The sequence below is a fragment of the Nyctibius grandis genome, chromosome Z (assembly GCF_013368605.1).
Source record: "Nyctibius grandis isolate bNycGra1 chromosome Z, bNycGra1.pri, whole genome shotgun sequence".
In the NCBI taxonomy this organism is placed as follows: domain Eukaryota; kingdom Metazoa; phylum Chordata; class Aves; order Nyctibiiformes; family Nyctibiidae; genus Nyctibius; species Nyctibius grandis.
In genome coordinates this window covers 74,142,835-74,166,177 of record NC_090695.1, presented here as the reverse complement: position 1 = coordinate 74,166,177, position 23,343 = coordinate 74,142,835, and the positions used below count along the sequence as shown (strand labels likewise).

Genomic DNA, 23,343 nt, shown 5'->3' with positions numbered 1-23,343 from the left:
GTTTCTGACTAGCTTTAGTATTAAGTAAGGAGTACTCTATTTTTTCTTCTTTTTTTTTTTAAGGGAGAAAAGACATGTGGGTTAGGTCTCTGTTTTGTTAACTTCTTCATATTTCACTTGCATTGTTTCCATCCTGATTATCTTCCAAATTGGCTAATTAGTTAATTAAAAAAATTCAGTGTAATTAATTCAGTACTTCACGAAGAATTAATCAAATGCTATACTTCTTCAGTAAAATTGTTTACATGATTGCCATTTGTATTCTTAAATAGATTAGTTAAACTCTTTTAATCTGGTGTGTGATTTTATACAGAAAAACACAATTAAGGAAGGTACAGCTGAACTTGTAATTACAAAACAAGACACAATGAAAAATACTGAGGTGCAGGCTATTTAGCAAGTTAGGTTTGTTCCAAATCAAAACCTTATTCCTGGAAGCAGAGGGAGTGCTTCGTGTTGTTTTTTAAGAGACTTGAAGGAGGAGGCGTTGATCACTTGACAGTCTATGACATACATTTCCATCAGTCTCAAAACTGATTTTTAAATCCTGCAGTGAATGTCATGTGCAACTGGCTGTTTTACTTTCAGCATAACACCAAACCTAAGCTAAGCACAGATTCTATTTTTTCCCTGCTAGTATGCTATGTATATGTTTTACATTCATATTCCCAGGCAGTTAATAGCAGAAATAATTTGTGTTCGAAGCAATAACAGTAAAAAAAAAAGAAGAACTGCCTAAGCATTTCAAGTTACATCACCTTTTATTCCCCTTGTGTCACCTGATGAAACAAAGGGTGGAACTTACTGGAATTTTCTGCCCACCCCTCTTCTCTTAAATAATTAGTACTTTAAAAGAATTAATCTTTCCACTTACCTCTTACCACAGCTCTTCTTTTTCCTTTATTATGCTCCAAAAGTCAAAGGAAGGACTTCCAGATTATAGTCACTTCAAGCAATTAATAATAAAGCTCTACAAATATAAGGAAAATAAACGCATCATTAGATTCGTAACATCTAAACCATTTCTTACCTTCCACTGCTACTCAGCATTAATAGCTAAAACACTTACTCAGAAATTTGCATTCTCAATACACCTTGAAAATATGGACGAGTGATTAAAAGTGTGTTTGGGGGGCAGTGGGATATGGTTATCCTTTACCTTGATGAACCTCAGCGCTCTGGCTGCTTGCTGTTGTAGAGGAGTGTTAAGCCACCCCACAGTATTGAACACTTCCAATTAACAGGCAACTTTGCAAAGGCCTCACATTAGGTAGAAATTGTCTTGAATATTTCTGTGTTTTCCTCGGGACTAGACAAGGGTTAACAGTGTAAATTTCAAGTATTTGGGCAGGTGCTTTCTGAGACAAAAGGACGAGTTGTAACACTTTTCTATTCTCCTAAGACCTCCTGTGTGTACTCATCTATGGCATTAAACTACCTCAGCTTGAGATTGCCACATTGTTTTATTCCTGAACTAGTGTCTAGAACCAATTTTGATCTAGGGAAGTGATGTTTTAAACTTTACCAGAGACTTTCCTGCTCTTTGAGCAGACCTGTGTCTGGGATGCGTTCCAGGGAATTTCTGAGAGCCGTTTCTTCCAGCTGGTCCTGGCTGAATTTGCTGGTGCAACACAGGACAGAGAATGTGATGACTCTGTGCCTGTATGAATGTCAATTTGGTAGGGAATGAGAACACACAGGGGCTGCAAAGACAGCGTGAGACACACTTATTGTCCGTTCAGCACAATTTCCCCAGGTGAGTACGTACTAGAGAAGCTGTGAAAGATACAGCCAGGTATGACGTAGCAAGAGAGAGCACAATCCACTGCTTTAGTGGATGCTATTTTCTCTGTGCTGGAAGGGCTCAAAGCACTGCACCACAATGAGTGTGTCTCATAAACACTGGGCAATGAATCCTCTCTGCATGGTATCTCTCATTTCCTGCATTAGCCTTCTGCAAGTGCTCTCTCTTCTCAGAATCTATTTGCACACACATCAAATTGCCTTCCTGATAAGGTCAGTTCTTCAAGGACCAGGGCAGGAGTCAAAGGACTTTTTCAAGGAAGCACAGAGCATTGCCACTGATACAGACACAGGCTGTTTCCTGTCTGAATTTGTTGTGCTTTTCTCAGAGAGCTAAACCCTGTTGTCCTTATTTGATCCTTACATAATCAAAGTCTTCATTAACAACAAGGGTAGGATTTGCCTAAGTTTTGTCAGACTAGGTAAATTCCTTTTTAGCAAGGACACTTGGGTTATTTTAAGTTACACTACCAGAAAGAGATGCTGTAGGAATCCCTAAGCATAAAGCATATGTACATTTTAGACTTTTCTGTTTTGTTTTTTTTTCCACAATCTGAGGGCAGCAACTCCCAATGGAATCAAAGAAAGCCTTCCTATCACCTCAAAGGCCTTAGGCTGACTTCAAAACACCAATCCTGCTAGATTCTGAGTTGAATGAGTGAGTTGCCTTCAAGTCAATGTGCTGCTAGGGTGCTTTTTTTTTCAAAATGCACCTAAAGGACAGCCTTTCTTAGTACAAAACTTCCATTGGATATATTTTAAATTCTGCTTGCAATATATTTTAGGTGTGAAACCTAAGCTGTGAAATCATGCTTGGCGTATGTTTCCATGCTTATGCATAGATATTACTCCTTGTTAGACACAAAAGGGCCTTCTAGTGTTTCTCCAGTGAGATGTGAAAATCCATCTGTGCTCTGTCTGCCTGACAGAGGTGTCTGTGTTACTCTGCAGTGTCTAATATGACAAAAAAACCCACCTATATTTACACAATCAATCAGAACACTATCCATCCACCAGTGGCTAGATTTTGATTCATCTGGAGTAATCACGAGTGTGAATAAGCAACACACTTGAGCTATGGTTGTTCAATACCTTGATTACATGATTTGTACTGCTACAATGAAACAGAAAAGTAAGCAGCAAATTCCCTGAATCTGTTATGATACTGCTTTCCGATGTCTTGCACAGGGATCAGAGGCAACATGAAAGCTAGTCCTCAAAACTCAGACTTCTCCTACGATCTTTTCTCAGCATATTAAAATGCTGAGATGCAGGGAGGGGAAAGAGGTGTTATTTTCACCTTTCAATCTGTGTTAGAAGTCAGAGGAACAGAGAAATGCTAGAGAAATGGAACGGGAGCCCTGGATAAGCAGTCATCCTCTGAAGGACCCCAGCAACTTGGGCCCTTATCTCTGTGTCGGGAAAACAGTTGCAGCTCTGTGCCCTGTGGATGCTCGGCAGAAATATCAAAATATTGCAGTTCTGATCTGCAGCACCCTGCCTGACCTCAACACAGATAATCACATCAGGTCACAAAGTTTGGATCCAGATTTGATTCTGAGTTTTACAAAAGTTTACAGAAATCAGGATCTTGCAGTTTATGTCTTTAAGAATATGTTTACCTGGTATGTGATCCTTGGCGATATAAACTGAAGCCCTCTGCTTTCAGTGTTGGTGACTGTTGAATTACATCTGCCTTCAGCTCATGCCTCAGACCCGTAGTAAGAGCACAAACGTTCCTCACACAAAAGTAAAAATGTTGTGCTAAATGCCCTATAAAATGAGTGTACCAGTCTGGCCTCATTTCTATCACATACTTCTTTAGCTTTGTTCAAAGGATTTATTTTTGTAATGTACAGCAGGATGAATTGACTTCATGACCTGCACCTTTATGTAATATTTACTTTAACGGCTGTTGCATCCTTTCCAGAAGGTTTCATTTCTCCATTATGTAACTGCAAGTTATCTGGTCTGGCACATTAAAGGGTGGTAATTGCGGCAGGCCGGCTGGGTGTGGTGAGTGTCAGCGTGCTGTCAAGATACTTCAGTCCCCAGAGTGGTTGCTGGCACTGGAAGCAGAGGAGGACCTCCTCCCTTGGCCACAAGCACTACAGAGACACAGGCAAAGACTGCAGTCAGCACTAAGACCTTCTGACCTCCTTTATCTAAGACTATAACCCTTCCTTCCAATCAGAGAAACATTTGGCAGCTGAGTGGCACTAAATATTGGATCTCTCTGTGTAAATACAAAATATACTTGTACCCAAAGCAGGAAAATAGATGTGATGAATAAAAGAAATCAATTATTCTTCCTGTTTCAGCTGGAAAAAATGTTACTGTTTCCCTTCTCCTTACCCTGAATTTCAAAAGTAAAGGGAAACGCCTGTTATTTGCAAATTGTTGATTATAGGAGTGCTGTATTTCCCTCATGCTATGTGCATTTGAACAACTAAATCTGTAGCACTCTGCCAGAGATTGTTTTAATTAGGCTTGTATCTATCATTTTCAAAGAATTTCTATCTCCATGTATTTCTGGCAGTTCTGTTGATCAAAGGGAGCCATTTCAATTGACTTAAACCTAACCTCATAAAAAATGGCCTTACTAGTGCTGCCAACTTTCTTTTTGTTTTTGAGAAAGTTTCTTTGTGCCATGGTTCTTGCCACTGTCTGTTAGGGCTTCTAATGGTTAACATGTGAATGATTATGAAATCATTAATCCAAATTCGTAAAACAGCTGAAAAATATATGCTCCAGGTGTTCAAAGTACTACCAGTTACTGTAACTGAAAGACATACCTGCTTTACATCAATTCATACATATTAAATCCATGTGAAGGACATAAAAGAAACACTATTAAACTGAAAACCTTATGAAACACTATTAAACTGAAAACCTTATGATCTACTGACACTGTTACCAGCAAAGCACCATATTTGAGGCATTTATGTACATGTCTAACTATCCAAGGATCTATCTGCTCCTGCAACTCATAGTTTTTCTTGGGCTTCTGCAACAGCTCTTAAAAGAAATTCCACAAGCTTGCAAAGCTTATTTCCTCTTCTGACAAGAACAAACTCCATCTGTTCGTGACATAAAAAGTAAATCCTAAAGTCAGTGTAGCAGAATAGTTAATCTATAGTCTTTCTATTTTGCACAAAAGCTGTGCAAGACACCAGCCAGAGAAATCTGAGTACTGGGTGAAACAAGCTTACCTGGTGATTTGATCAGCCACATACTCAAACTCTGCAGTAAAATTTTTTTCACTTGCTGCTTTTTTCCTTAGGTAAAGTGGAAGCGGCACTGGACCTCATCCTGATCAATTCATTCCCTCTGGTGGGCAACTCTGAGACATCACTTATCTGTATCACTTCCAAATGGCGTTCCCGTGAGTCTATCACGATAGACCGAGACCAGGAGGATGTGACAAACCAGCACCGGGAACCACTGGAAGTTAATGAAGATTCAAAGAGAGCAACAGCCAAAACAGTGGTGTGGAAGAGGGAACAGGCCAGTGAAACTATTGGAGCATATTACTGTGAAGGGAAACTCAAGGATGAGGTGACAAGGATACATACCATGAAGATGCCACTGGGAGGTACTGTCTGGTGGTCAGATCTGAATTTTGCATGTCACTACTTGCAGAATGGCAGTTATCCCTGGTTGACACAAGTGGGCAAAAACGTGGCTCCAGGGCAGGCAAGGCAGTCTGGAGTCAACAAAAATAGACTTGGCTCAAGCCTGTGGTTTATTTCTGAAGTACAGAGACAACTGTTCAATACTAGCTGCTAGTCATTTCCTCGTGGAAGTTAGTCAGACATCTGTAGGTATTCTGCCTGTATCTGGCTACTGCCAGAAACACAAAGTCAGGTGGCAAATAAGGTAAGTACTGGCCTCACTGACCCCATGAAATAACACATGCAGTAATTCCTGCACAGGGTTTTTCACATCCCAGACCCTTTATTTCTAAACATGCTTCCATTTTAAAGTCTTGGCAGGTCTGAGATGTAGATAGCCAAGCACCACTATCCTTTTTTTTTTTTAATAAAAGGGCAACCTGAGCCTAGAAAATAACTGCCTTGCCTAAGGTTCAGTAAAACTACAGATCAGCAACACTGGATCTGCAGAGTCTGTGTCAGTATGAAAAAAAAACAACCCAGCTCAACACTGGAAAGAAACTCCAGAGAAGTTTCCCAAAATCTAAGAAGGTTATTCACAAAATTTGCTGTGGATTTCACAGTTGACTTGGTTTTGGTTTTAAGGCTATGCACAGTAGAAAAAGCAAACATGGCAGGGGGATGGTGGGATGAGAAGGTGGGATTTTCAAGGCCCAGCACTCTGGCCATTGAAATACATTTTCTTACGTGCAAAATTTCACTTGTCTCTGGACCTGATTAGACTTCTGAGACAAGCTCCAAAGCAAAGAGATCACCATAAACTATAGAAAAGTGTAAGAAATTTTGGTTAATTTTCTGCAGCAAATTGAGTTTTCAAAACTTCAGCCAATTTTTAGAAGACTTCACTGTATTGCTAATGTTTTGTGCCATGGCAGCCGGTCTGTGAGGAGACTTGACATATTTAATCTTTCTTTATGAGGTTTTAGTAAGAGGAATTATTGTTGTTGGTATCTCCTGAAATTATACAGCAAATTTAGATAAAGAGGTTTTCCATCTGTCTGAGCTACAGCTAGTGTCCGTTTATTTTAGTATGGGAACATTAGAAGCAGGGTGGGCAAGACAAGTGCATTTTTCTTTGGCTTATGTCTTCTCTGACCAAATGTGGTCTTTAAAGGGTTGGACTGATCACCAAGAAAGCTTTGCAGATGCAGGCTGGCAACTCCATTGTTTCAAAGCAGGTTGCAATGAGGAGATAAGATAATAGCCCACACAAAGTCAATGTGACCCTGCCTGTGGCAGAACGCCAGTGAGCTGACCACATCTCTGGCTGTCATGTAGGACAACCTCCATGGGTGGAAGAGTGTCTTCTGAATGAATCAGGTTTTTGTACTTTGTGGACCTAGGAGCAGAGAATTTAAAGTAATCAAATTTTGAGAGCTTCCTATGTGACAGAAGTTTTTCTAACCAGAAATAACACAACACTCGTGTCAGTGGTAAGCAGGTTTCTTTGAATAATGAATCCATTTCTCAGATTTTCTCTGCAAAAGCTTTCACTGACAAAATTTGAGCTAGCAACTCATCAGTGCTATGTGTATAATCTAATCAGGCTCGATGGGTGAGAAAGAGGCGCGACAGAAATTCTCAAAGCTATTAAAGTGCGCAGAAAGAGGAAGAAGAGGTCAGTGAAGGACTGTGAGGTTTGGCAAAGTCTCTGTAGTTGGAAAACAGGCCTTTTTCCCCTTTACTGTTGTTATCTGAATATTTTTCAAAGGCAGAGTGTGTTTTTCAACATCAAAAATTGAGCAAGAGTTGAAATGTGCAATTTCCCATTGAGGACACAAAAGGCACGGGAAGGAGCAGCACTTCTAAAAATCCAGCCACTCTTTTTCAGCCTCAGGGCAATAAACTGCTGAAACACTCCCTAAGCATTAATGATTTGCGATTATGTGGATCAGTGGGAACTCTCATCTGCCTAATTTTGTACCCATTATCACATATGCAGATACAGTGAAGATTTTTGCTGTATAATACTGAAAGATAACAGGTTCATTTTTCCTGTTTTACACTACACATGTGACATTCTGAAAGTAACGAGTCCATTCTCCTGAATTCTTTATATTTTAGCATTATCATTACAGATATAATATTGATACATGCAACGAGAGGGAACAGATTATGCTTTATATATATATGGGGAGTAATGCTTATACTGTATACAGCACACATATCTAGAATAGAACACTATATAGCCTATTCTGCATTTAGTCAAATATAATTTATGCAATTTCTCTACAGAATAACTGTGTACTTTCACATGTATGTTTGAGTTTCCCCCACAGAAACTCTCTAGAGCAGGCAAAGGGACAATAATGGAAATGCTGGCAACAGAGTGTTATGGCACTTGCCCTGCAACTCAGTTCGTTATGTCTCTATAAGGAATTGGCACATTTAAGATGTGAAATCATGAAATACAAGTCACAATCTAAAAATACGTTGGAACTGAGCCCACCAGGGAGTGTGCATTCCTTTCCATTGCAAGAATACTCTGAAGAAAAAGACATGTGGTTAAGCTAAACAACAGACAAAGAAAAGTAAATGAGAATAGAAAAGTTTAATATTGTGTTAAAACAATTAGTAATGCCTCACTAAATTTGGCCCAAAAACCACTGCAACTAAAACATTCACGATCATTCGTAACTAACAACTCATTTTTGAGAAAGCTGTTGAGTTTTCTTTTCCCAAACAGATCATAATTTTCACCAAGCATTTGTTACTCATAAATAACTTCTAATTCAGGAGCTGACAGTAAGTTTGGACTACTTTCAGTTTTTGTTTGCCTGTTTCTAATGAGATCTTATTTCATTATTCCATATTAGAATTCTCTGTTTCTCTAAGAGGTAAGTTCAGATATCAGTGCCTGGGTAACATGGCAAATGCTTAATAGATTCCCATGCATGTGCTTAGTATCATGCAGGAAGTGTCCTGCTGAAATCAACTGGATAGCACTTACGAAGGAGTGAAAACACGCAGCAGAGGGTCAGAGCATAAACACTAGAACTGCACAGGGGACGGAAATCCCTTTCTGCAAAGAATTGTGAGTTTTCAGTAGTTGTCTTATTTCCAATCTGAAATAAAGCATTAAATGTCAAAATTCTCGAGGAAATAAAATTCTGGGAGAGAGGTTAGTGTGGATTGATCAAAATGTCTTCATTTTTCCTCAAATTTATTTTCTTTAATTTTACATGATGTACCATAATACAAACATTTTGATTTTTCATTAAAATGCCATTCTGAAATTGAAGTATTAAAATGTTCTTTCCTCAAATATTGCAGGAATACTACCCTTTTTTTCCCCTCAGATTTTACAAAATAATATTGTGGAGATACTAACACATTCAGCCTCATACAAACTTTCATGTAGCATCTACCTGCTCATTTTTTACAGCTCTATTACATATATAACAGAAAGTTAGTTCATAATTTTTTCTCTGCTTTCTGATCCTATCTCTGTGCATTTCTTTTCCACCAAATTTCAGTCACAGACTCCAAATTTGTTTTCTGCAACAATTGGTATGCACCAAAGTATACTTTATTGACAGTTTTCCAAAAAATGAACATAAAAAAAGAAGCATGACTACAGGTAAATGGCAATTTTTTATTAATAAGTTGTCTAATAGTTCATACTAACTTGTGTATGTGTTCCTTAAACAAAATATTCCCTGTGAAATAAATGTGACTTTAATAGGAATAGAACCTGTGCAAACGCAGAGCTGACTAGGAGCATGAATGGCTCTTCAAGGATTCCTTCCAGTTGAGGGTCAGGTGGGTCTTTCTGTTGGAAAGGTCCCGCTCACCTTGCTGGGGACGCAGATGGCAGCAGAACTGGGCTCCCAGGAGCTGAATAAAACCAAGATACAAGACAGACTTACCCAAGAGGAACTTGCACAGGAGGAACTCTAAGGCTAAAGAGCCTCAAAAACAGAAAGAGGAAGTACAAAGGTGTAACATTCTCACTTAGATAAAGAGCTGAATAGTTTGGAAGTGAACTTTGCCTAATTTAGAAGATTTTCTGTGATTTTTTTTTTGCCATATGACATATCAATGAAGATATGGCATAAAAACTCAGTGCTAAAAATGATCAGAAAACCTTAATTTGTCCTCAAAAAACCTCACAGCTTTCACTTGAAATTTTCCAACTAAATGAAAGGAAGCATCTTTAACTTCCAGCTTGTTTCAAAGTAATGTTGCAACTAAAATTATCATTTCACTGGTTTCAAAAAATACTATTTCTTGAGACTTTTCTGTCCCTTCCCAAATTATCTTCTGATCTTTTTTTCCACTATTAATAATAAGGAAAAGGCAAAAATTTTGTGAAAATACATCTGTCTACTACTTTCTTCCTTTTCTTAAATCAAGAACCATCAACAAATGTATAAAAGTACTTTTCTGTTTAAGCAGAAAAATGAATTTCAGTTTCCCAGCTGGAAAAATTGAAAAATATCACCAATCTAGACAGTTCCTCACACAGAATTTTTATTTTAATTAAGCCACATTTTCAGATGAGAATATTTTGGTAAAAGTACCACTGGCAGTGAATATGTTTTTTTCTTTTGTTCTTAGTGCAAGCCAACACTCTCAGTATTTATACAGTGCATGGTGAACTAATACAAGTGCAGACCTGCTCTACCTTACCGCATCTCCCCCAGACCCTGTCTTCAGCAAAACATAGAGTTGAGGTTGCTGGTGATAAAGAGTGAGTGTGTGCTCTAAAGAAATTTAAATGTCAAAATCTGAGTCAAGGTCCATTCTCAGCTTTCGTCCCAGAAACCAGATAGAGACAACAACTGCTGCTATTTATCCCGTACTTCTGTCCTGTTCTGTTTTCAGCCTCATTTCACCCGGTGGCATTAACTATTACAGCAAATAAGGGAGAGCATGTGAATATTTCCTTCATCAGAATGGCAGCAAAAGAGGAAGATGCAGTGATCTACAAAAATGGTAATTAATCTTTCTCTCTTGTCTTTTCTCTTCTTGCTATCATCGTCTTAGTCAAGTGCCACATAACTGTTTTAAAGTCATTGCTAATGAAACCCATGCTGTGCAACTGGAGAAGACATAATTCCTCATGCATTTAATGTTCCCCAAAAAAGCCATTTGCCATATCCAATATATTGAGCTGACCTGTGTCTCTTCCACCAGAACACCAAATCTTCTGTTTATACCTTTGCTTTGTTTCTCATTTTCCTTTTTGATTACCTTCTGTATCCCCTCATATATGTGCCTGGCTGATTTTAGCATCTTTTTTTTTTTTTTTTTGCTGTGCCACTGTGAAGGCCTAGTTACTGCATCTTTCTTTGCATTTCTACTGCTTTTCAAGTGCATATCTTTCCTTATTCAAATAGCTTTTAGAGTCCATTTAACTTCTATGATGTTCTTCAGGCTAAGAAATTAAGCACTAGTAATCTGCTATTAGAAGGGCAAAACTGTCAGCAAAACCTAATCCTTACTTCTTTCAACTACAAAAACCAGTCAGGTTGTGAAATTTATGACACCAACTTTTCTATCTAACATGGCACCTAAATCAGATGTAACTCACTGTTCAGCTGTGTGTTGCTACTGCTTGACACTTGGAAATACGTGGAGTTTTCTATCTACCTCCTCTAGAAATGTAATAAAATACTGGCCCCTAAACTCACAGCGCCTTTGTACTTAATCAGAATGTCAGACTGCAATGAATTACAGTTGTGGAAAGCACACATAATGTAGTGGTCCATCTTTGTCTACTGACAGTCCAGCTTACTGTGAGCTTCCAGGAAACAGGGAGTAAGCAGAGCAGGATGAGGTAAAGAAGTGTCAGCACATTGCAAAAGAACACATGCAGTGGGTCAGCCTCAGCCCCAGTTACTGAATACTTGGAGTACTTCTCTACAGGCTGGAAGAGAAAAATAACCAAAAGGTGTCTTTTAAAAAGGCAGTATGGAAAGCAGAGTTTGTTGAAGACCTGTTTCTTCGCTCTTCAGAGATTCTGCTATGGCAGTGCACAGTGGAGAAAGCTGGCCATCACTTGTCCTTTCAGGGTCCCCAGGGAAATTTTGTGGTCTCCTGTCAGCATTTTCTTGTACAAGAACCAGCAGGTATGTCAGAGTGCTTACATCATGGTGCTGCCTTAGCTGGGAATTCAACTGGAAATTTGGCAAAAAGCCCCAAATCAACCATGACTCTGGACAGTAGGTCAAGTTCTCCACCTGAGATTGCAGCTGAAATAGCACCCCTGACGATTCCTGATACAGCAGCTGGCAAAGAAGAGAAAATACTTGTCTTGTTATATTTAACTGTTGCAGTCTTTCACTTCAGTCATTTAAAGTACCACTTCCCCCTTGCAGACCCTCACAAAGGCTGTCTAGAGAATGAAACTGTTCCGCTAAACAAGATTGCTTTAAAATACTGGCATAACATGTGCCATCTGGGAAAACAAGCCACAAAAACTGAACCTTGCTAACAGACTGTGAGCGTAAGGCTTTCCTAATACTTTGCTGCCAAGTTTGTTTTGCAGCATGTTTACTCAAAAGATATGCAAAAGCAGCCCCCCAGTTTCAGAAGTAATCCCTTTCATTCTTTGCTCTTCTTGTTTGGTCCTATTTTCTTGAAGAACTGTTATGTATTGTCATGGACTAAACTGACCCAAGATCTTTCTGCTGTTTCGATTATGATCCTCAGCAAAGTTTTGCGTTTATAGCCTGCCTGAAATTTGACTATAGTTGAATTGATAGTATGATACTATGTGTGATCACAGACAGTAAAAGTTGTGCCTGATGCTGTTTAACTTCTAAATTATTTCAGCAAAGTGAAAAAAGTTGTTTCATTATCAGCGTAACTGTAAGGGGATGTAGAAGGTAAGGGCATGTGAGAGTATCATCTGGTTAACGGTCATTCAGCATAAAAGACTGAGACAAGAAACAAGAGAAGCAATAAACACACAGCCACACAAGCCATATGGATTAGCAGATGACAGAGAACACATTAAAGGGCAGAGCTCTCCAGCTTCTGAGGGCCACTGAGGGAAAAACACAAAGCCCTGAGCAGCTTCAGCCAGAGCTTTGTAGGTATAAGAAGTGGAGAGAAGGATTATTATGGGTCTCAGGGGGAAAGAGCAAACCAGTGCCACTGATCTGGCCAAGCTCTGCACTACTGTTGGTCTGATCTTATTAAACTCTGTCCTGAGAATAGGATTGGGCTGTCTGGGCTGTTCAGGTATATGTGAGTCTGGTGTACACATGCAGTACCTGTAAAGGCACAGCTCTGCTGTGTGGGTCTGTTGGTGGCTGGCTTTCTCAGTACAGCATGTGTGAGCATGTGCATGTATGTTTTGGTGACATCTGGCTGGACCAGGCATTAGCAAGCTGCCACAGCCTTGCTCTAACAGACTGGAGTGGAAGGACTCCCAGGGGTCCTGAAGTCACAGAATCACAGAATCACAGAATCAATCAGGTTGGAAGAGACCTCTGGGATCATCGAGTCCAACCATTGCCCTGACACCACCCTGTCAACTAGACCATGGCACTAAGTGCCATGTCCAGTCTTTTCTTAAACACATCCAGAGATGGTGACTCCACCACCTCCCTGGGCAGCCCGTTCCAATGTCTAATGACCTGTTCTGAGAAGAAATTCTTCCTAATCTCCAACCTGAATCTCCCCTGGCAAGGCTTGAGGCTATGTCCTCTTGTCCTATCGCTAGTTGCCCGGGAGAAGAGGCCGACTCCCACTCCACTACAACCTCCCTTCAGGTAGTTGTAGACAGCAATAAGGTCACCTCTGAGCCTCCTCTTCTCCAGCCTAAACAACCCCAGCTCCCTCAGCCATTCCTCGTAGGTCAGACCCTCCAGACCGTTCACCAGCTTGGTCGCCCTCCTCTGGACTCGTTCCAACACCTCAACATCTTTCTTGAAGTGTAGGGCCCAGAACTGGACACAGTATTCAAGATGCGGCCTCACCAGTGCTGAGTACAGAGGGACAATCACTTCCCTAGACCGGCTGGCTACACTATTCTTAATAGAGGCCAGGATGCCATTGGCCTTCTTGGCCACCTGGGCACACTGCTGGCTCATGTTTAGCTGGCTGTCGATCAGCACCCCAAGGTCTCTTTCTGCCAGGCCGCTTTCTAACCACTCTTACCCCAGCCTGTAGCGCTGCATGGGGTTGTTGTGGCCAAAGTGTAAGACCCGGCACTTGTTCTTGTTGAACCTCATGCTGTTGGTCTCGGCCCATCTATCTAACCTATCCAGATCCCTCTGTAGGGCCTTCCTACCCTCCAGCAGACCGACACTCCCACCCAGATTGTTGTCATCTGCAAATTTACTGAGGGTGCACTCAATCCCTACATCTAGATCATCTATAAAGATATTGAACAGCACCGGCCCCAGAACTGAGCCCTGGGGAACACCGCTAGTGACCGGCCGCCAGTTGGACTTTGCCCCATTCACCACCACTCTCTGGGCTCGGCCATCCAGCCAGTTTTTAACCCATCAAAGAGTCCACCCATCCAAGCCCCAGGCAGCCAGTTTGTCCAGGAGGATGCTGTGGGAGACAGTGTCGAATGCCTTACTGAAGTCTAGATAGACTACATCCACAGCCCTGCCCTCATCTACTAAGCGGGTCACTTTGTCATAGGAGACCAGGTTGGTCAAGCAGGACCTGCCTTTCATGAATCCATGTTGGCTGGTCCCGATGCCCCGATTGTCCTGCATGTGCCATGTAATGGCACTCAGGATGATCTGTTCCATCACCTTGCCTGGCACCAAGGTCAGGCTGACAGGCCTATAGTTCCCTGGATCATCCTTCCGGCCCTTCTTGTAGAAGGGGGTTACATTTGCTAATTTCCAGTCAGCTGGAACTTCTCCAGTTAACCAGGACTGCCAGTAGATAATCGAGAGTGGTTTGGCAAGTTCATTTGCCAGTTCCTTCACTACTCTAGGGTGAATCCCATCCGTCCACTGGACGCAGATTCTCTTTGACAGCAACCAACATTCAAATGTTGTTACTTGGTGATCCAGAGGGATAGGAGAAGACCAGATGCTACTGCCTTGCTTAGCAAGCATGTATGACCAACTACAGCAAACCTAGAATAACATAGAACACCCCCCGTGGTGAAAAAAATAGAAGAGAGAAACATGTGAAGTCTGGGAAGAAAAGATAAAGCTGTGATGTGTTCTTCCTGCTTTGATCTGCTAAGTAAATCTTTGTGCTACGCAGATTAAATAGGACATAGCTGGCATTTGCTATTTGACTCCTTCCAGCCACACTAGACTCCTTACAGATGGCCACCCCTCACTTCAGGAAAGGCCAAGAAACACAATGAACAGTTTTAACCACTAGACTCTTAGCAACATGCCTGTAAAGCAACGCCGAACTTGAAGTTGTTTGTCCCATTCATCTACTAAATCTCCTCAAGATCTAGCTTCTTTTTTTCTTGCACTCTCCAATTATCAAAAACTAGTATAGCTAAAGAGCTGTCAGCAAATTCATAACTAATAAATGGGTTCTGCTGCTTAGCTCATCCCAGCTGTCCTTCCTTAGTAACCAATGCAAACTCACTTCTGTCTGTAGAGGGTGAATGGCTTCTGTCTGTTGTATCCATGTGCTCCTTCCCCAGGTTCCTTCATCCACTCTGTGCCCAGGCATGAAGTGCCAGGGGAGCTGGAAGTCTCCTATCCTCAAGTTCAACCACAGGACGCAGGAGTTTACTCTGCCAGATATATAGGAGGAAACCTCTTTACTTCTGCTTACACAAGGCTTATTGTAAGACGTAAGTTCCATTAGTGTGTGCTGATGATTAATTGTTTAAAGTCATAATGAATCTGAAATGAAACTTATACGTGCCCAAATAAGGGCCAAAGTCTTTCTTGGCATAAGCTGCCATCAGTTTATGTCAGAAGAAATATTTTCCCAAGGATCATTGGTAGAAGCTGATACTGATTTAAGCAGCTGTGAAAGAAAAAAATTTAGATTTAGGTTCAATTCATCTCAGCTATTGCCAGGACAGTGAGCTCTTTTCTCAGCATCTCAGCTTTGCAAATACCAAGTAAGCATGAACAAAGAAGGTAGCACTGGGTCTTCAATGAATACGAGATGTGGGTCGGAGCACAAAATAGGAATTTTCAAATGTCTCTGTTCTCTATGGTGGGCTATATTCAAACCCCATTTACCCTAAGATTTCTCACCTTTAGCATACATTATTGTAATTTCACAATCTACCCCAGCCTTCATTAGCTCCTAAAGTTCACCTCCTAGTGGATGATAGGACTAGTTTACAATGCAGATGGATATTTTCCATTTAGTATTCTACATGTCCTGTAGCTCATGCTGCTATGTCCATTTTCATCAGATCTAAAGAAAATTATATTCTATTAACTTGGATAGAAATATAAAACGAACATGCAAAAATAAATAGCTGTTCAAATATCTTACATTATGGAGAAAAATTTTCTGATGGTAAACCATATTTTACTTCCTAACATCCACAGGATACTTCCAGGAATTGCAAATGAATCACTATAATGCCCCAAATTTGGATTTTGAAGCTATTGCCACCTTACTAAATAAAATGGTCCAAGAGCTGTTCTCTACCCTAGTGCCACCCTGCACAGCAGAAGACTTATCCATAAATTCTGTCCCCTGCCTTGAAATAGGCTTTTGTCTTCCTCATCCTCCCTACTGGGAAAACTCCTGGGGCATAGTCCGGGAGAGCGGCAAGGAGCACACTAACAATAAAGAGAATGGATGATTACATGTCACTGCCCAAACACAGGTCCTGTCTTTCTTTGAGTCAGCATTCTAGACACAGACTGATGACTTTTTGCAAAGGTTTTTTTTTATGTGTCCACACGTAAGAATTTAAATCTGGGAGAAGGAGGAGATAGAGCTCCAAGTGCCATGCTGATTTATTAAACGTTTGCTGAAATCTGAAAAAGCTGATCCAAGTCTGGATTAGTCAGTTTTAGTGAGCCTGCCTCAGGACTTCCCAGTTTATTATCTTATCAGTCCTAGCTTTGCACTAGAAGAAGTCATGAAGGTCAGTTTCTGTGAGGTAAGAAAGATTGTTATAAATCAAATACTGAAAACCATTGAGCCCTCTCAGCTCCCACTGATTTCAAAAGTGGCTCAGAGAATTTTGCATCTTGTAGGGACAGATTAAGCACTGGCATGACAAAGCCATATATATACTTGTTTAGAACTTGAGCTCTGCTTCTGTCAAATCAGTATCAAAACTCTCACTGGCAGGATTAATGGTAGTATATCCTTTAAAATTATTAAGTGGGAAAGAGAATCATGACAGGCATTAAAAAAACTGATTGCTCTTAGTCCATTTATTCCAGAAACAGGGCACCAGTTGATTGATCCTCCTTATACAGACCCAGTGAAGACAGTAAAGATACAGCAGATGTGAAGCTGGTCTAATGAACTTTTAAGAAAAACATTGTTACAGAAAAAAATCGTAACTTGCCGAATGCTGGTACAATAACAGCGATGCTACGCTTGGTCCTGATGGCTTACTACCAATATAGCCAGCTCCAGGTGAAGCCTGGACCTGTTGTAGGTCTTGGATCCCTGCTACAAGAACAGAAATCTTAAAGATAACATCTTTGTCAACTTCCAAACTTACTCTTCCAAGCTAAAAAAATCTCTCCCTTGTTTAAAAAATGGAAGACACTTTCAGTTACTTCCTTGAAGATGTTACGTAGTATTACTGCGTACTATGCAGCAGTTCTGCTCCAGAAATAGAGGCACTTTCACAATGAATAAAGTGATTCATTACATTATGTCAGTCAGCTGTGGTTTTGGGGGGTCCATAAGGATCATATTTTAATGTATTTTACTGTTTGTCTTAATTAAAAAGAATTTTACTACTTGATTGGTGACTGAATAAGAAGACAACAAATATGTCATTATATTTTTGCATAAAAGGATGTGAAGCTCAGAAATGGGGCCCTTCCTGTAGCTTCCACTGCCCTTCCTGCACGAACAATGGCATTTGTCATGAAGATACTGGGGAATGCATCTGTCCTCCAGGTTTTATGGGAAAAACATGTGAGAAAGGTAAGCAGATATTATTTTCACAGATTGCTTATTAACTTGTTCTCAGTAGCACAAGTTGGCAGATGACTGAGGGAAGCATCAAATGGAGTAGCCTTGTTTTCCTCTTTATAGCTATAGCATTTACTGCTGGTGCTGGAGACAGGACAGTGTTGGGTGAGACGAACCCTGAATTCGTAAGACTGTTCTTCTAGTTGTGATCTAACTTTGCTCTCTCTTCTCCTAGTAGAGATTATATTGCCAGGGAAGATGAATGTTTCCAGCTCTGCTTGATCCACATGCACTTGGACAGTGTGCGATAATCTCATCCAGGCTCCCTTTCCCATGAGAGGCTGGACCAGGCTGGACATCTTTCCATGTCCTTTCCAACCTAGGCTGGTCTATGATTACCCTGAAATTCAGTATGCTCAAAGCTACTCACTGACTGTTAAATGCATGACAAAACATGAGATCTTAAGGATACACTGGCACTGGGAAATGAAGCCCTGTGTCAGAGATTCCTTGGCTAGTTCTGAACAAGCTGGATGCATGTTCTAACATGCACACAGGGTGATTTGTTTCTGTAGAGGCATATCAACAGTATATGTCTGTTTGTGCATATCTGTGTCTGTGACAATTAGTTTGGATTCTGGAATAATTACAGCAGTCATCACATTGCTCCAATCTCTCCAAGCAACTTTTGGGCTCCAATGCTAAATATGTATCCTAATATTTTGACTGAATTATGGTGCTGCAAATACTAGAGCCAAGCTATTGGAACAGTTGACATCTGAACCACTCTAATGTAGCACTGATCATATCAGAAAAGCAAGACCTTGAGCTTGGCAGTTTCATATGCACTGACTTCTAAGAAGAATATTTGGTTTTCATGGCACTGTTTTTTCATTTTATATTAAAAAGGCTTATAAAGAGGGTTTATTGCTGGAGCTCTGTCCCCACATATCCAAAGCAATGGGTGCTTTGCTGATGGATCCTCACATGGGAGAAAGTGATGGTTGATTCTGCTGCCTGAACTTAACCATTAGTGCAGCTGTGGCTTAAGTTGTTATGGGTGTTAATATATCTGGTATCTGAATGGTAAAAATTTTATTTTTTATTTTAATTCATGTTTTCTGTTGTCTAAAGCTGTATCATTAGAAGCCTTAGCTCTTTTGTGGACGTAATGCTGTTGGGCTATTCTTTCCTTCTCTCCCTTCAATAGCTTGTGGAGCCAATACATTTGGCAAAACATGTGAAGAGAGCTGTAAAGAAAATTATGGCTGCAGAAACTATATGTTCTGTCTACCAGATCCATACGGTTGTTCTTGTGCCACAGGATGGATGGGACTGGAATGTGATAAAGGTATAGTCAATACGAGGAATGGTGAAGAGTCCTTAGTGTGCTGCAGATAGGAAATACAGAAGGAACTAAAAGAGGACAGTAAAAGATAGGATTTTTTACATTCTGTAAAAGAGGGATAATAATATTTACTCATCTCAGAGGACCATGTCAGATTCTCAGGAGAAGTACACAGCAAAACTGAAAACTATTCAAATTATTCTGCAAAATGAATTGACGTTCTACTGAGATGTTAAAAATCCTCCAACAGCTACAGTCCTGCTGTATTTCTACAAGTCAAACTGAGCAATTCTGTGCCAAACGTATATCCATTGCTGAGCAATACTGAGCATAATCAGCCTTGTTCATTTCAATTAGACTGCAATCTCTTTCGGACACAAAGCACATCTTCCTTTATGAATATGTGCCATCTTCTTCGATGGTGACATAACTCTGATGAAGTCTTTGGACACTGCCACAGCACATGTGAAATAACAGTGGAGATTGAAGAAGCTTCCACATTGTCATCTAGTCTACAAATGACAGGCATACATACAAATGTGCTCTACTTTTTTGACGTTAGTGTGTTTTCAGGATGCTCTGTGGATGATTTAGTGCTGATACATATAGTTTCAAACTCAAACCAACTGAAGGAACTAGACCCTACTAGAGACTTGATGAATGAGATTGAAAACTAATGGAGGACATTTTCTAGTACCTTTACGCTAACTGGAAACCTATGTAATTGCAGAATGCAAACCTGGTTTTTATGGGTCAGATTGCAAACTCAAATGTAATTGTCACAATCGAGGGACATGCGACAGATTTAAGGGCTGCATCTGCTCCCCCGGATGGCATGGTCTGCAATGTGAAAAAGAAGGTAAAGCAAGGTAACACGGTAGTAAATGGCTTTTCCCAGTGTAACTGAAACAGATCTTCATGCTGGTACAGCATTTCCACTCCAGGCTGGTACCCTTGCTCTGTCAATTACATTCCAGTGGCCTAGACACTTGTGTACATCTTTATTGAAACCCCATATGCTGCCTTTAGCAGGTTGGTATGCTACCATTTAATATGATTTTTCTTTCATTAGAGGTAGATTTGCAAACCTTACTCCATAGGATTTGACACTGACCTTAACATCAATTACTGACAGAAGCCACACATCCTGGCTGCATGATCAGCTTTTGGATAGGCTCATGGTACTTTACCATTACCTACCTCTTATTCATCTGCATACACTCCTATATCATGTGCCTCATGGTCTGAAATTGATGACTGAGATACCAAGACAGCCCCAGAGTTTAAAACAGCTCTGTCTCTCTGAGAGAGAGTTAAGCTTGCAAAGCTGAACATATCTCATTCAGAATCTCTTTGGATTCAGGCAAGGTTCACACACAGTATTTTATACACACCCAGCATCTATTATTTCTGCTTGATAAATAAAGTGACAAATCCACTGTTAATTTGTAAAAACTTTCAAGTGCAAAAATAAGCAGAGAAATAAGACCGTGATGCAACCAGCCAAACCATACCGTTGTGATCTGACTGCTCTTATAAACAGACAAAATGGAGAGCAAACAGATACTGTACATTCAATACAAAAGCGTGCGTGATTTTGCCATAGATAGACTGTCTGTCCTTAGAATGTCAGCGAGAAAGAGTGGGGAGAGGAGGGGAAAAGAAAGAAGAGTGGACACAGGGCTTGTTCCTTCTCATACGATATTTACACTGATGTAACAGTGCTGACTTTGGTAAGCGTGATCCTTGCATATGCCCACACGAGTGAAGGGAGAACCAGACACCTTTTCTGCCTATGCTCATTGTACTCCTAAACCTGTTTTGGTGCTGCCTTTTTAAAGTTCTGTTTGAAGGCTGACATTAAAATACTATATATCTTCTGCAGGCTCAGCAGATCTTTCACCACAGATAGAAAGCTTACTAGATCCTGTAGAACTCAATTCTGGCGTTGATTTCAAGCTTTTTTGTACAGCAACTGGGATGCCACTTCCTAAATCTGAAGAATTTAAACTTTTGAAGCAAGATGGAACTGTCCTAAGGGTAGGTTCCTGATTAATTGCTTCCTACTGTTTCTGATGTTTATATTGACTTTATCTGTAGTTAATGTAGACTATGCTTTTCAAGCATGATGTGAAATTTCTGTATTCTGAGATACCTCGTGAACTCGTGAACTGGAGCACATACGAAACTACGGAATTGACCATTGTAGACCCTCTCTATTGCTATCACTAAACTCTACATGAGTTCCTAAACTGTGAGAAAGTGTCACGGGAATATTTCTAATGCCTACATTTTTTTCAGGCCCTGTACATCTTTTGTCATTTCAGCCTGCCCTAATTGTTACCAGTAATCGCTCTGAAGCCATGTTTACAATTAATCGAATCCAGCCCCGTGATACAGGAACCTGGGTCTGCAGTGTGCAGACAGTAGCGGGAATGGCAGAGAAACCATTTCAAGTCACTGTCAAAGGTAAAAGCATAAATCTCTTCACATGTCTCTGCCTCTCTGCTTTTAAGGGCAGCTTTGTACTCTAACATGGTAGACTTTTCTGTTTTCCGCACTGCAGGACAATGTCTGCATAAATATCTATAGTCAGAATATGAACAGAAACCCTTTATAAGCAACATACTAATTATGTATATTGAAAAAACAAGTGTGATGGTAAGGATTAGAAGAAAACCCAAGGTTTTTTTGAAAGATCCAAACTGTCAGCTTTAGGGTGTAAACCCTTGTAAGAGTTTTGAAGAACATCTCCTATCTTCCTGTAGATCTAGGAAGATACCAGAGTTTTACTGATATAGGGCATTAAAGGGCTGGTTTAATTATTACATTCTTGCTCAGTTCCTCCTGTGCCACAGTACGCCCCAAGGCTGACAGACAGTGGACATAATTTTCTCATAATTGATATCAATGCTGAGTTACATCTTGGAGATGGACCTGTTGTGTCAACAAAACTCCTGTATAAGCCAGCAAAACGTTATCAGTCCTGGATGTCTGTGGAAGGTAAGAGGACGTTCTTTAACTGCCTTAAACGCAAACTTCAGCTTCATGCTGAAATATAATGTGGTGTCTACTCTTGACTAGACTCAAAAGACTCTACAATGCATAAAAGTTAAATCTTCTATGACTGGACGCATGATTCTTTGTATATCACTATGTGTAATGTCAATATGGAAGTGGTACACCAACAGTAGTCAAAAGTGTATAGTTAGTTTTCAGTAATCAAAGGGTTCCCCCTTCCTTCCCTGAGATAAACAGTACTCAATGTTGGGCCCAGGTGTTGAAAACTCCCATGTAAATAGGAGGTTTTCGAAAGTAGTGAGCAGTATGGAGACATTCTGGAGCATCTACAACCTTCCTTTGTGTCTATTGTGCCCTCTGGTGGGGCCAATATCTTATTAAATATTTATCAGGAATGGTATGGGCAAAACAAAGCCTGCTTGTGAGATAGATGACCTCGTCCAGCCCTGTTTTAACATTTTATGCAAGGCGTAAAATACTATAGAAAACATTACAGGAACTTTAACAAGTAACAAACAACTGTTGTTACTAACTCAACGCAAAATCTGCATACGCAATGCACACTGACTAAGCAACCAGTCCTGTTCTGTCCTGAAGGAAGGGCAGATGGAAACATCCTTGGGCCGGGTTGGAGCTCAACTTAAAAATAAGTATTTTATACTTCTAAATAGTTTATCATAGTGAATCAGGAACAAAAGAAGAGCCTGAGTATCTTACCTTTCATGGTTAGGAGTTCAGGAATATTTTCCAAACCTTTTCTTCCTTAACATTTTTCAGCATGGGCTATGGCTTTACTTTATCCTTTCGTTGTCAGTAAAAGGCAGAACCAAAAGACTGGACAATCTGGAACCAAAAACAGAGTATCAGTTCTGTGTTCAGCTGAGTCGGCAAGGGGAAGGTGGGGAAGGCCATCCTGGACCACAGGCTAGCTTCACCACAGCTGCGCTTGGTAAGTCATCATCTTGGCTTTTCACAAAAGGGCTGCTCTAACTGTTTCTCTCCGTGGTCTATTCCCTGATCTCTGCCAGAGCACTTTCATTTGAGCAAAGGCGGCTGGACATGAAAACTATGTAGAGTCTTTCAAAATAATCAAAGGCAAATAAAAATAAAAAAAAAAATCAGAGGTGAAGAAAACCAGAAAGAGGCAGAACTGTTATTCTTCCTGATTTAGAGATGGGGGATTTGGGAAAGGAAAATTTACATTTTTTTGGCTGGCTATGCAGCAGAGTTGGAAATAGAAATCACTTTTTTCCATGCCAGTCCTTCCTCCTAATACCAGATCAGTCCTTCCTCTTAGTATTGGATCAGTTTACTTTAAAAATAAAGATATCTGAACAAGCAAAAAAGCTTTTAGTCCACTAAGGATACAGCCCAAACTGAATACAGACATACAAAATAAACGAGGATTGCACCAGTAACTATCTAACAAGACAGCAAAAGATCTGGCTTCTCATGTCTAAAAAGTGCATCTGCAAC

General features: G+C 40.3%; 1 protein-coding gene across 1 annotated transcript in view; it reads left to right on the top strand.

The window, feature by feature from the left end:
- Nucleotides 1–23,343, top strand: part of TEK (TEK receptor tyrosine kinase) — a 43,143-nt gene that overhangs the window by 7,089 nt on the left and 12,711 nt on the right. The window contains exons 2-11 of the mRNA XM_068423160.1: nucleotides 5,087–5,398; nucleotides 10,305–10,415; nucleotides 15,067–15,219; nucleotides 17,379–17,510; nucleotides 18,709–18,849; nucleotides 19,577–19,705; nucleotides 20,732–20,886; nucleotides 21,174–21,315; nucleotides 21,688–21,849; nucleotides 22,682–22,816. Of these exons, the coding sequence (XP_068279261.1) occupies nucleotides 5,087–5,398; nucleotides 10,305–10,415; nucleotides 15,067–15,219; nucleotides 17,379–17,510; nucleotides 18,709–18,849; nucleotides 19,577–19,705; nucleotides 20,732–20,886; nucleotides 21,174–21,315; nucleotides 21,688–21,849; nucleotides 22,682–22,816 (1,572 nt within the window). The remainder of the gene's footprint in view (nucleotides 1–5,086; nucleotides 5,399–10,304; nucleotides 10,416–15,066; nucleotides 15,220–17,378; nucleotides 17,511–18,708; nucleotides 18,850–19,576; nucleotides 19,706–20,731; nucleotides 20,887–21,173; nucleotides 21,316–21,687; nucleotides 21,850–22,681; nucleotides 22,817–23,343) is intronic.